This window comes from Panthera uncia (assembly GCF_023721935.1).
Source record: "Panthera uncia isolate 11264 chromosome B2 unlocalized genomic scaffold, Puncia_PCG_1.0 HiC_scaffold_24, whole genome shotgun sequence".
In the NCBI taxonomy this organism is placed as follows: Eukaryota; Metazoa; Chordata; class Mammalia; order Carnivora; family Felidae; genus Panthera; species Panthera uncia.
Window position 1 is genome coordinate 86,951,751 of NW_026057580.1, and position 12,941 is coordinate 86,964,691.

Below are 12,941 nucleotides of genomic sequence, written 5' to 3' on the forward strand. Positions count from 1 at the left end.
TTGGAAAAAAAATAGAACACTAGGATAAGGAAAATGACTTCTGCTCTTTGGTTTTGCAGAACTTTGACAGAGAAGCAGTTTGATCTAATAGAAAATACACTAGGTAGAGAGAGTTAAAAGGTCTAAATGCCACATTTGACTCCGTGACATTGAGTAGTTTTTAAGTTTTTCTGCACTTCCGTTTCCTTGTATTTAATAAGGAGTTGAGTTAGATCGGGATCGCGTAGACACACAGACTCTGCATTGTTAGTTGAGCTCAGACTTTCCCCACAGACCTTTTTAAGGCAGTATGTGCAGGTGATCACCAGGGTCAGTAAGAGTTGATCCCAAAGATGGAGCCAGCTTCATAGGATTGAATGTAAATAAGGTGTTTTCTTCCTCCCACCCCTTTCGGGAATGATACCTCAGAGTATACAATTATATTTGAATTTTTACAAAGTCTCTATAAGGCACTCCATTTTGAATAGTAAGCTAATGTTCGGGAAGACACAGCCTGAAAACTCAATCAATGTTAGTTTTGCATGCATAGGGGACCTCCTGCTCAAATCTGAAAAAGGAAACCATGGCATTTCATACTGATTTGGTAATTCTTTCTGGGGACATAGCTTCATAATTACTATTTTGGGTGTTATAAATGAGTCTTTTGAAGGTGACTTTAATAAGTAGCTAAGTGCTTCTCAATTATCTATGGTTAAGGACCAGTTTTTTTTGTTTTTGATTTCCTATTTGTTGCCATCTGATACTTGTGTAAAATACGGTAAAAGATGAACTATTAGAAAAATGAAAAAAAACCCACACATAATAGAAGCCAAAGTTCAGTAGACAGAATTTCTTTGCCTACTTGCTATGAAAGTTTCTAAAGCAATCTAAATTTTTCCAAGTTTGTAGCATGACCTTGACCACAAACCAAACTTTGAGTGGCATTGCTATGAGTGGTTATGTTGTGGGAGTCACAAATGTACATTTACAAGATGTATGAAAAAAGTGATCTTTTCTAGTATCATGAAACTTGTGGCACGGGGGAGAGAATGGTCGTTAGTTGTGCTTTAGATAATGGGCCAAATCTGGCTAGCTATCTGCTATCAGATATCAGAACACAACTATACCTCTTCATCTACGTTTGTCTACAGTAGACTTGGGTAGTTTTGATAAAGACCATATGATCTGCAGTGCCTAAAATATTTATTCTGAGGTCCTTTACAGAATAGTTGCTAGCTCCTACTTTAAATTTGAAAATGACTATTATGAATGATTGCTATTTATGTAGTGCTTGTTTCCTTTTTATTTTATTTTTTTTACTAAATTATCTTTGTTTAAATCCATTAGACATATTATTGTTTGACTTTCTCCCTCTAGTCACTGATGTACCTCACATAAATTTGGAGAGAAGTAAAGAAAATGAACGGATCAGTAAAGATCAGATAAAGAAGAAGAAAAAAAAGCAAAAAGATTATCAACCCAACTATTTCCTATCCATTCCGATCACCAACAAAGAGGTGCTTTTTTTTTTTTTAATTGAAGTGTAGTTGACACACAATGTTACATTAGTTTCAGTTGTACAACATGGTGCTTTGACGGTCTACGTTGTGCTGTGCTCACTACCCACGTAGTTACCATCTGTCACCATACAGCGTTATTACTGTACCATTGACCAAATTCCCTGTGCTGTGCCTTTCAACTCCTGACTCCTCCATTCTGTACCTGGAAGCCTGTGTCCCCCACTCTACTTTACCTCTTTAGCCCTTCCCTGCACTGTCTTCCCCTCAGGCAGCCATCAGATCTTTATATTTATGGCTCTGTTTCTGCTTTTTGTTTGTTTGTTTATTGATTCGTTTTAGAGGTGCTATTTAAAAAACAACTATTTTTACTATAAAGTTTTATTTTAAATTAGATTTAAGCTACACTAAATGCTTGTAAGCCCATTTGCTCTCAGCTCTTAAGTGTTTTTGGTGGTATTTTAGGTGGGCTCCATAGGAAACAATCCTATTTATTTATTTTTATTTTATTTTTTTACTATCATCTTACATGTTTTTGAAATTTAAATCCAAGTTAGTTAACATATAATGTAATAATGATTTCAGGAATAGAATTTAGCGATTCATCACTTCCATATAACACCCAGTGCTCATCCCAACAAGTGTCCTCCTTAATGCCACTCACCCCACCCAATACCCTGCCAGCAACCCTCAGTTTGTTCTCTGTATTTAAGAGTCTCTTGTGGTTTGCCTTCCTCTCTTTTTATCTTATTTTTCCTTCCCTTCCCCTATGTTCATCTGTTTTATTTCTTACATTCCACAGATGAGTGAGATCATATGATATTTGTCTTTCTCTGACCGACTTATTTCACTTAGCATAATACACTCTAGATCTATCCACGTTGTCGCAAATAGCAAGATTTCATTCTTTTTGATGGCTGAGTAATATTCCATTGTATATATATATGTACCACATCTTTATCCATTTGTCAGGAGATGGACATTTGGGCTCTTTCCATACTTTGGGTATCGTTGATAGTCTACTATAAACATTGGGGTGCATGTGCCCCTTCGAAGCAGTACATCTGTATCCTTTGCATAATTACCTAGTAGTGCAGTTGCTGGGTTGTAGGGTAGTTCCTTGGAAATAATCCTATTTAAAAATTTTTAAAAATATTTATTAATTTTTTTTAAGAGAGAGAGAGAGAGAGAAAGAGAGAGTACACACATGAGTGAGTGGGGGAGAGGCAGAGAGAGAGGGAGACATGGAATCCGAAGCAAGCTCCAGGGTCTGAGCTGTCAGCACAGAGCCCAACATAGGGCTCGTACTCATGAACAATGAGATCCTGACGAGCTGAAGTCAGACACTTAACTGACTGAGCCACCCAAGTGCCCTATAAATAATCCTATTTAAACAATAAAATGTACTTAAACAGTAATTTAGAAAAAATATTAAACAGTCATATTTAAGTAATAATTTTGAGTGTGTTGCCAGATGGCATGTCAAGGTTCTCTCTGTTTGTTCACCACAACTGAGGAGCCTTTCAGAAGCAGAAAGCAGTGACCAGGTAGAAAAAGAGGGATTTGAAATCTCTGCTGGGAAAGTAGTGGGATTTCTTGCTGCTCAGTCCTGTGCATGGAAATGATTATTGTGACATAGTTTCTTTAAAAATTACTCCCTGTACAAGTTTAATACTGCATGATAAACTTGGGTAAAAATCTATTAAAAATCTGGAAAATTAATATGGTATGAATAATAGGAAATGGGACCAGCCAGTTGGCACAAACTAAGAAACCCTTGTATGTGGCTGAGAGCTACAGTATCTAATTCAAACTGGTGAAGCAGTGAGGGAGGAAAGAACACTTTACTTGGAAGACCGACCGTTTTCATATCTTGGCCCGATTTGAGAAGCAGATCTGAATTTCTGTATGATCTCTTTTACCAGTGTAAAACGACAGAAATTCCAAGTGCATCTGAAGATCCAGTTGGCTGTGTTGAACGAGTCATGAATCGGGCAGCATCCCATCTAGCAGACAGAAAAGTGCTCCCCAAGACTGCGGAAAAGGAAAGGATTTTAAAGGGAGAGAGGGAGGGGAAAGAAGGAAACAATTAGCAAAGAATCCATCGTGTTAGGCGGGGACACCCTCTGAAGGAGAATGGAAGGGGTCTGTCAGAAGTTTCCTAGTGCTGACCGGGAAATTGTGTGTTGACTGGTTACATCCCTGGGGGGCTGAAACTGCACTTAAGTTAGTGTTAAGTCTTGGTTTGCTGACGTAAGGCTCTTAACATGTGTTAAGAGCCCATGTTGGCCTGTGGTTTTCTTTAAAAAAAAAAAAACAACAACGTTTTTTCAGTGTTTATTTATTTTTGAGAGACGGAGAGAGAGAGCCTGAGCAGGGGAGGGGCAGAGAGAGAGGGAGACACAGAGTTCAAAGCAGTCTCCGAGCTGTCAGCACAGAGCCTGATGCGGGGCCCGAACTCACGAACAGTGAGGTCATGACCAAGCAGAAGTCAGACACCAAACCGACCAAGCCACCCAGGCACCCCAGGTGCCTGTGGTTTTCTTTTTAACAGGAGGCACATTTTAAGTTTGTTTCTCCCCTTATTTAACTGGAATGTTTCTAGGGAATGCTAATGAATTGTTAAAAATCAAAGCAAATGAAGTTGAAATCAAAGAAATAAATATTAAAAGAAAAAAAATAAATTTTATTGAGGCATTCCAAGAAATTTCTAGTCCGTGAGATACAGTTTAGCTGGGGAAAGAAGATACATAAGATAAATTTGTATAACCTAGCAATGCAAGGTTTTAGAGTTTAATGCAGTAAAGAATTAGATTCTGATTTTACTGGTACATGCCAGTAAAAACCGTTATAATGCTTAAAAGTGTTTAGGTGATACAAACTTAATTTTTTAATTATTTATTTATTTTTAATGTTTATTTATTTTTGAGAGAGAGACAGAACGTGAGCGAGGGTGGGGCAGAGAGAGAGGGAGACGCAGAACTCAAGGCAGGCTCCAGGCTCTGAGCTGTCAGCACAGAGCCCGATGTGGGGCTCAAACCCACAAACCGTGTGATCATGACCTGAGCTGAAGTCGGATGCCCAACCGACTGAGCCACCCAGGTGCCCCGAGGTGATACAGACTTTAATGTCATTAGCAATTGTATATTAAATATATTAAAATACCTTGATTTATTTGGGCAGGTTTTCTTTGAAATTTAGGGTTACATGTACATGTGGGAGTTAGAAGAAAGCCAGAAGTCAAAGGTGGTGCTGCTGAAGTGAGAAGTCTCAAGCCAGGTCCTAAGGACCCAGAATGTGAAATAGGCAAAGCAACTTCCCCAAGGACATCGGGACTGGACAAGACCCCGCGTTCCTTATTTTGATTCGCTGCTTAGAGATTTTTCCACTGCACTCTGTCAACTATAGAAGTTTGGGAAGCACTTCTATAAGTTGCTTTAATGAGGCCCTTCATGGAGTCTGTCTCCCTTCACACCTTCATTCTTTAAAAAAATTTTTTTAAATGTTTATTTATTATTGAGAGACAGAGAGCGACAGAGCATGAGCAGGGGTGGGGCAGAGACAGAGAGACACAGAATCCGAAGCAGGCTCCAGGCTCTGAGCTGTCAGCACAGAGCCTGACGCGGCGCTCGAACCTGTGAACTGCGGGATCATGACCTGAGCCAAGGTCGGATGCTTAACCGACTGAGCCATCCAGGCGCCCCTTCACACCTTCAGTCTTGGCGCCCTTGGTAGTCTGAACAGCAGCTCTGTGTCCCTTTCATGCCTGTCCTTCCTCTCCTAGCCTTGTTCTGACTGTGAAGATCAATGGGGTGACTGGTGGGGAAGGGCAAGGAGAGGGGTTGGAGAGGAAAGGGGCTGGAGAAGTTCTTTCTTTCTGAGGCTTAGTTCAGAATTTGGGCCACTAAAGTGACCAGAGGAAGGGGATGGGAGAGAACGGTCTGCAGCTCTTAGTTTTCATCCATAAGCTGCCGTAGCCATCGTGTCTGCTTCTTACCTTCTGGGAGGTGGTGTGGGATCGGGAAGAGTGCGACTTTGGAGTCCTACACGTCTTGTTTGAGTACCATCTGGGCTGCAAACTCCTCTGTGGATGTCGGTCAAGTTACTTAATTTCCGTAGCTTCCATTTCTTTAGGTGTAAAATGGAGGTGATAATGATTATTTTCTAAACCCAAATCTGGACATGTCACCCGCTTATATACTTCACTCTTTTCCTGTTGGTATTAGGATAAAGACAAAGACTCTACCATGTCCTGTGAGGTTCTACCTGGTTCAACCTTCTCCACTTTGGCACTTGTTCCTTCTGCTTGAGTCCCTCTGGCCTTGAACTTGCCAGGGGCCCTCTCCCCCCAGAGGAAACCTTTTCTGTCTAGGAGTTTTCTTTCATCCCCTCTTGGTTTTGTTAATGTCAAAATCTCAGCTCAAACCTCTTCACCTGTGACCACCTGCCTTGGTCACCCCCTAGTTTGCCACCTCCAAGGTCTCATAGCTTTCCTTTTGTGATCTGTCATTCTTGGAATTGGAACTTGTTTGTCTTCCTCACAAAGGCTTCGGCTCATTCCCAGTACCTAGAGCAGAGCTTGGCAGGAGCAGAAATACACACACACAAAATACTGTCATTTCAGGGCTGAAGACATATTCGTGGCATACCAAGTTGCAACCAGAACATTTACAATAATTCACAAATAAGAAATACAGTGTTACAATGTTGGTTTCATAATATAGGTTCAACAGCCATCCTTTGAGGGTCGCGTGACTCATAGTAGTGGGGAATGCGGGTGTCAAGTGACCTGGAAACCAAATAATTTAATGTTTCCCTCTCAAGAGACTTATTTGTACTTAGTAGGAAGTGTACATACAAATACAGAGAGGAGAGGTAGGGTGGGAGGAGATTAGGAGGTGCATTTTACATCTTTTCTATGAACATCCTTTTTGTTTGTTTGTTTTAAAGTATCAAATGTTAATTTTCTTTTTTAAACTGCTTATGAGCTTTTGTGGGAAGGCCTGGGAAAAGAAGCAGCATTTATAACATTGTTTCAATGGGAGACTGTATTCCAAGTTCCAATTAAGTGACCTGCAAACAAGCCTTTGGAAGCTCGCACACTCACAATGAGTTGCTCTACTTTTGGCCTCTACTTGTTGGCATCTAGTTTTAAAGAAGAAAGTGTTCAGACTGACATGGGTCTTTGATTTTTAAACACATTCTTAGATGTTTGAAGTTCTTCATTAATGGAAAATCATAATTTCATACGTCAAAACATTTTCTTATTACGTTTCTTTATTTTTTTGAGAGGCAGAGAGAGACAGAGGGTGAGTGGGGGAGGGGCAGAGAGAGAGGGAGACACAGAATCCAAAGCAGGCTCCAGGCTCTGAGCCGTCAGCACAGAGCCCAGTGCAGGGCTCAGACTCACGAACTGTGACATAATGACCTGAGCCGAAGTCGGACGCTCAACCGACTGAGCCACCCAGGCGCCCCCATAATTTCATACTTTTAAGACATAGAATTGGAAAATGCACTAGAATGACTGGATAAAATATCCAAGTTGCAAGTATGTGAAAGGATGTGTTTCTCCATTACCTGCAATTATACATTAGTTTAAAAATAAAAATAAAGAATAAAAGAATCTAATGGAGTTATAATAAATCCTATATGTTTCTTAAATGCTTAGAATTGTTTAATTAGTTCTAGTTGGATTACTCATGTTGGTTTTATGGGCTTTCTTTATGACTAGTAATAAATATAAGGTAAATCAACATTGAAGTACAAGGGAACAATTAGAAATTGATTGAATTCAGGAGTATATTAATATTTTAGAAGATACTTTTTTTAATTTTTAAAAAATATTTTTGAGAGACAGAGAGAAAGACAGAGTATGAGCTGGGTAGGGTTAGAGAGAGAAGGAGACACAGAATCTGAAGCAGGTTCCAGGCTCTGAGCTGTCAGCCTGGAGCCCGACATAGGGCTCAAACTCATGAACTGTGAGAAACTGAGTCAAAGTTGGATGTTTAATCGACTGAGCCACCCAGGCGCCCCAGATAATTTTTTTATACTATTGGAAAGATATGATTTTTCTCTGGGTGTTTTAAAAGGCATTTGTAACCTTTAATTCCATATTTCATCATTTAGTAATGTGAAAATTGCTGGTCTTATAAAAATAATAAAAGTAGATTTGTGCATTCAGTCATTCAATTCTTGCCTGGGAAATATAATTGTAAAAGTATTTGCTATCATGGTGTATATGTTGAGCATTTGGTAGACATAGAAAATTCTCCTATTTCGGAAGGACTTTTTACTTTTACTCCAGTTTTGCTATGTTATCAATTTTTCAAGTTCTTTTCATGGTTGTAGACAAGCGGGAAAAATGAAAGTATTCAGCACTGAAGAAAAATTATGTAGCAAATTGAAGTGATAATTCTGGTAAATATTAACGAGGCAGCAAATTTAGGAACAATATAAGTTAACACCTTAGAAAAATTCTGAAAATAATGTCAAAAGTTGAGGTCAAAGACATTCTTGTACTCTGTGCTAGAATGTAACTTCTCTCCCTCGTGCAGAGGTACATAATGTTAAGGGTTTTTATCTGCACTCATATATATATGCTTCGAGTCAATTAGAAAACTTAAAAGATATAAACATGTATTTTCTTATTGCATTATTTTTAGGCATGTAGAATATCGCTTAGTGCTGAGGTTTAACAGATGGATGTTTGTTTTTATTTTCTAGACACAAAGATAATACTCAGTGAAATATTTAAGATTTAATAATGCTCTTATTTTTGAAAGTTTCTTTGAATATAATATTTAAATGTGACTCTATAGTATTAGGTTTTTAAAATGTGCCTGTGCAGTACTGTCAATAGCTGGGATTATGGTGACAGATAAGCTTTAATGATTTTATTGAATTTTAAACAGCAGCTCTAAAAATTAGTTTCCTTTGGCCTGTAATGACACTGGTAGTTCTTAAAATGCAATACAGAGAAGAGTCAAGTATTTTTCCCTTTTCTTTTATAAGAATGTAATTAGGAATAAAAAAGCATTTAAAAAAGCTCTTAAGATGATATCAAGGAATATATAAATTAATCTGGAGCATCAAAGCATAGCTAGAAATACATCTCTTGGTTAGATTATCTGTAGAATTTTCCTAGATTGAGGTTAATCCTGCATCATAAGTACTGTGTGACATCAGAGAATTAGTCTTCCAAGTATTTTACAGTTTTTAATTTGCAGTTTACATGCTTCCAGATAATTAAAAAATAGGAATGGTCTAAAACTATTTTACTATGCAGAGCATTGCACTAAAATGCTGGATACACAAATGAGTGGAATTCTTTGAGCATTTCCCTGACTTTATACATAATTAGTGTTTGAGCCCAGAATCAAGAGTATATTTTTGTGAAAATGCAGGTACTTTACCCACTAAGTGCAAGTGGCAAGTCCCCAGTTATGACAAAAATGCCTCCAAACATTGCCAAATGGTACTTGGGAAGCAGAACTACATAGGGTAGAGAACCACTGAATTTAATTTTGGCAGTGTTGTATGCTTTATATTAGGCAAATGGTGTAGAGCTTGTGAAGTATTTTCATGTAGCTTGCCTACTGTGATCTGTAACACAATGCTGTAAGTTTGGCAGGGCAGATTTTATCATTCCTATTTTACAACTGAAGAAGCCAAGATTTAGTGAGAAGAGGTGACAGGTGTGGGGTCACACCTGTGGTAGACCTGGAATTAAAATCCAGAATTTTGGGGAGCCTGGGTGGCCCAGTTGGTTAAGCATTCAACTCTTATTTTCCACTCAGGTCATGATCTCACAGTTTCTTGAGTTCGAGCTCTGCATCGTGCTCTGTGCTGACAGTGTGGAGCCTGTTTTGGATTCTCTGTCTCTCTCTCTCTCTCTCCCTACTCCCTCACTTGAGCTGTCTTTGTCTCTCTCAAAAAAAAAAATAAATAAATAAACTGAAAAAAAAATCCAGAATTTCTGAGCCAAGTCCAGCATCCTTAATTTGTATTACTCTGATTGTAAAACAGAGTTCTCATCATAAGATACTTTTCATGTGCAGTTAAAACAATATTATCATTTGTACCAGCTGAGATTTGTAGATGTAATTATATTGTTTAGAGGTATGACTTTTTTTTTTTTTAATTGATGTCTAGTTGACACACAATGTTATATTAGATTCAGGTATGCAACATAGTGATTTGACAAGTCTGTGTTTTGCTCTGCTCACCACCAGGGTAGGTACCATCTGTCACCATGCAGTGCTGTTATAATACCAGTGATGATATTCCCTATTCTGTACCTTTCATCTCCATGACTTACTCATTCCATAACTGGACGTCTGTATTTCCCACTCTCCTTAACCCATTTTGCCTATCTTTCCATCACCTACCCCTCTGGTAATCATCAACTTGTTCTCTGTATCTTTGGGTCTGTTTCTGGTGTTTATTTGCTTTGATTTTTAGATTCCACATATATGTGAAATCATATGGTATTTGTCTTTGTCAGTCTGACCTATTTCACGTAGCATAATACCTTCTGGGTCCACCCATATTTTGGCAAATGTGAAGACCTCATTCCTTTTTATGTCTGAGTAACATTGCATTTTATACACATTTTATGTGTGTACACACACACACACACACACACACACAATTTACCCATTTATCAGTGGACAGTGGGGTTGCTTGCATAATTTGGCTATTGTAAACAATGCTGCAATAAACATAGAGGTTCATACATCTTTTTAGTGTTTTTGTTTTCTTTGGGTAAATACCTGGTAGTGGAATTACTGGGTCATATAGTGTTTCTACTTTTATTTATTTTTTTAAGTTTGTTTATTTTGAGGGGGGGAGGGGGAGACAGAGAGGGAGAGAGAGAACCTAAGCAAGCTCTATACCGTCAGCACCTGTCATGGGGCTTGATCCCACAAACCGTGAGATCATGACCTGAGCCAAAATCAAGAGTTGACACCCAACCCACTGAAGCACCTAGGCACCCCTCTATTTTTAATTTTTTGAGGACATTCTATGCTGTTTCCCATAGGAGCTGTACCAGTTTACATTCTCTTCAACAGTGCATGAGGGTACCTTCTGTTCTATATCCTCACTAACATGTATTTCATTTTATTTATTTTGTTGTCTTTTTCATTCTAGCCCTTCTGACAGATGTAAGGTGATATCTTACTGCGGTTTTGATTTGCATTTCTCTGATAATTAGTGATGTTGAGCATCTTTTCATGTGTCTTTTGGCTATCTGGATGTTTTCTTTGAAAAAATGTCTCTTTAGGTCCTTTCCCTACATTTTAATCAGATTGGTTTTTTTTTTGTTGTTGTTTTGTTTTTTGGCGTCAAGTTGTATAAGTTTTATACATTTTGAATATTAATCCTTTAGTGGATATGTCTTTTATGAATATCTTCTCCCATTCAGTAGGTTGCCTTTTCCTTTTGTTGATTGTTTCCTTGGCCTTGCAAGGTATATTTTCGTGTAGTCCCAATAGTTTATTTTTGCTTTGTTTTTCTTGCCTGAGGAGACGTATGTAGACAAATTTTGCTAAGGCCAATGTCAAAGAGATACGGCCTTTGTTTTCTTCTAGGAGCTTTATGGTTTCATTTCTCACATTTGGGCCTTTTATTCTGTTTTGAGTTTATTTTTGTGTATGGGTTAGTAAGTGGTCCAGTTTTATTTTTCTGCATGTGGCGGTCCAGTTTTCCCAATGTCATTTGTTGAAGAGTCTGTCTTTTCCCCATTATATATTCTTGCCTCCTTTGTCACAGATTAGTTGGCCATATAAGAATATTTTTCCTTTTGGGATTTCTGTTCCATTGATATATGTGTCCAGAGGTCTAACACTTTTGAGCACCTTTAATATCCTTGACGCTGGACCAGGCCGTTGGCATATGAACCTCGATCCTCTTGAGCTGCTTTGTCATGCCATGAGTCAATCTCAGCGCTTCATTGTACCTGGAAAAACTCAAAAATTCAAATTTAAAATCATTTGTGAGCAATACAGTTTTATAATAAAGGTCTTTCTGAGAGGGCCAGTGTATTCTGTTACACAGTATTCAGTAAGACTTTCTAAAAATCTCCTTTGAATTCCTTTTTCCCCTCAGGGTTTCATTTCTTAAGTCAGTACCCACATCTCTGCCCCCTTTTTGTCCCCTCTGAAAACAAACCAATTCGTTGTCACTGTTGCATTTTTTCTCATGTATTGTAATTTATCCTTTATTTACATTCCTTTGCTGTTTTGGGTATATGATTTTGAAGAGATTTTTTTAAATCTTCTGTTTTTCAATTTATTTTAATAGAGTTAATACTAATATCTACCTTATAGGGTTGTTCAGAGGCTTCAGTGAACTAATATATATAAAATGCTTGCTTTAGTATCTAGAACCTAGTGATCACACAATAAAGGTTAGTTACTGCTATTGTTTTTTAAATATTGTTGTTTTATTTTTTATTAATTAAAAACTTTTTTTGAGAAAAACTTTATTTCGGTAAGTAAGTGATTAGGTAACTAAATTATGGGACATCTGTACAATGGGATCCTATTCCATTAAAAAAGTGAAGAGGGGCGCCTGGGTGGCGCAGTCGGTTAAGCGTCCGACTTCAGCCAGGTCACGATCTCGCGGTCCGTGAGTTCGAGCCCCGCGTCAGGCTCTGGGCTGATGGCTCGGAGCCTGGAGCCTGTTTCCGATTCTGTGTCTCCCTCTCTCTCTGCCCCTCCCCCGTTCATGCTCTGTCTCTCTCTGTCCCAAAAATAAATAAAAAACGTTGAAAAAAAAAAAAAAAGTGAAGACATTATATATTTAATGATATGAAAAATGTCTAATCCTTTTTAGGTGAAAAAGCACATTTTATTATATGTTTATTTTTAAATGTTTATTTTTGAGAGAGAAAGAGAGACAGAGTGCTTGTGGGGGGGGGGCGGGGCAGAGAGAGAGAGAGAGAGAGAGAGGGGGGGAGGGAGGGAGGGAGGGAGACACAGAATCTGAAACAGGCTGCAGGCTCTGAACTGCCAGCACAGCCCTGACACAGGGCTCGAACTCCGGAACAGTGAGATCATGACCTGAGCCAAAGTTGGACGCTTACTTTGTCCAACTGAGCCACCGCCCCTGAAAAAGCACATTTTAGAATAATGTGAACTGACATTTACTGATGTGTCCTCATGCCAGTTATTTTATTTTATTTTATTTTATTTTATTTTATTTTATTTTATTTTATTTTATTCTATTCTATTTTATTTTATCTTATTACTTTTTTTAAATTTCTAGTATCATTAATATACAGTGTTATATTAGTTTCAGGTATATTTTAAGTATTGTTTTTATTATTATTACTGGTCACTGTGGTGAGATGGTGGGTTAGAAGAAATAAACATTACCCTCGAGTTTATAACTTAGTTTTATTGAGATAGAGTAGAAGAAAGTGACTCTATAAGATCTTTGTGT

The 12,941-nt window shown here is 38.1% G+C and overlaps 1 protein-coding gene across 10 annotated transcripts in view; it reads left to right on the plus strand.

Moving 5' to 3' along the window:
• The window catches only part of AKAP7 (A-kinase anchoring protein 7), a 181,311-nt gene that overhangs the window by 39,858 nt on the left and 128,512 nt on the right, over positions 1 to 12,941 (plus strand). For all 10 annotated transcript variants that reach the window (XM_049654367.1, XM_049654364.1, XM_049654365.1 and 7 more), the window contains one exon: positions 1,357 to 1,496. In XM_049654367.1, coding sequence (XP_049510324.1) covers positions 1,357 to 1,496 — 140 coding nt within the window. The remainder of the gene's footprint in view (positions 1 to 1,356; positions 1,497 to 12,941) is intronic.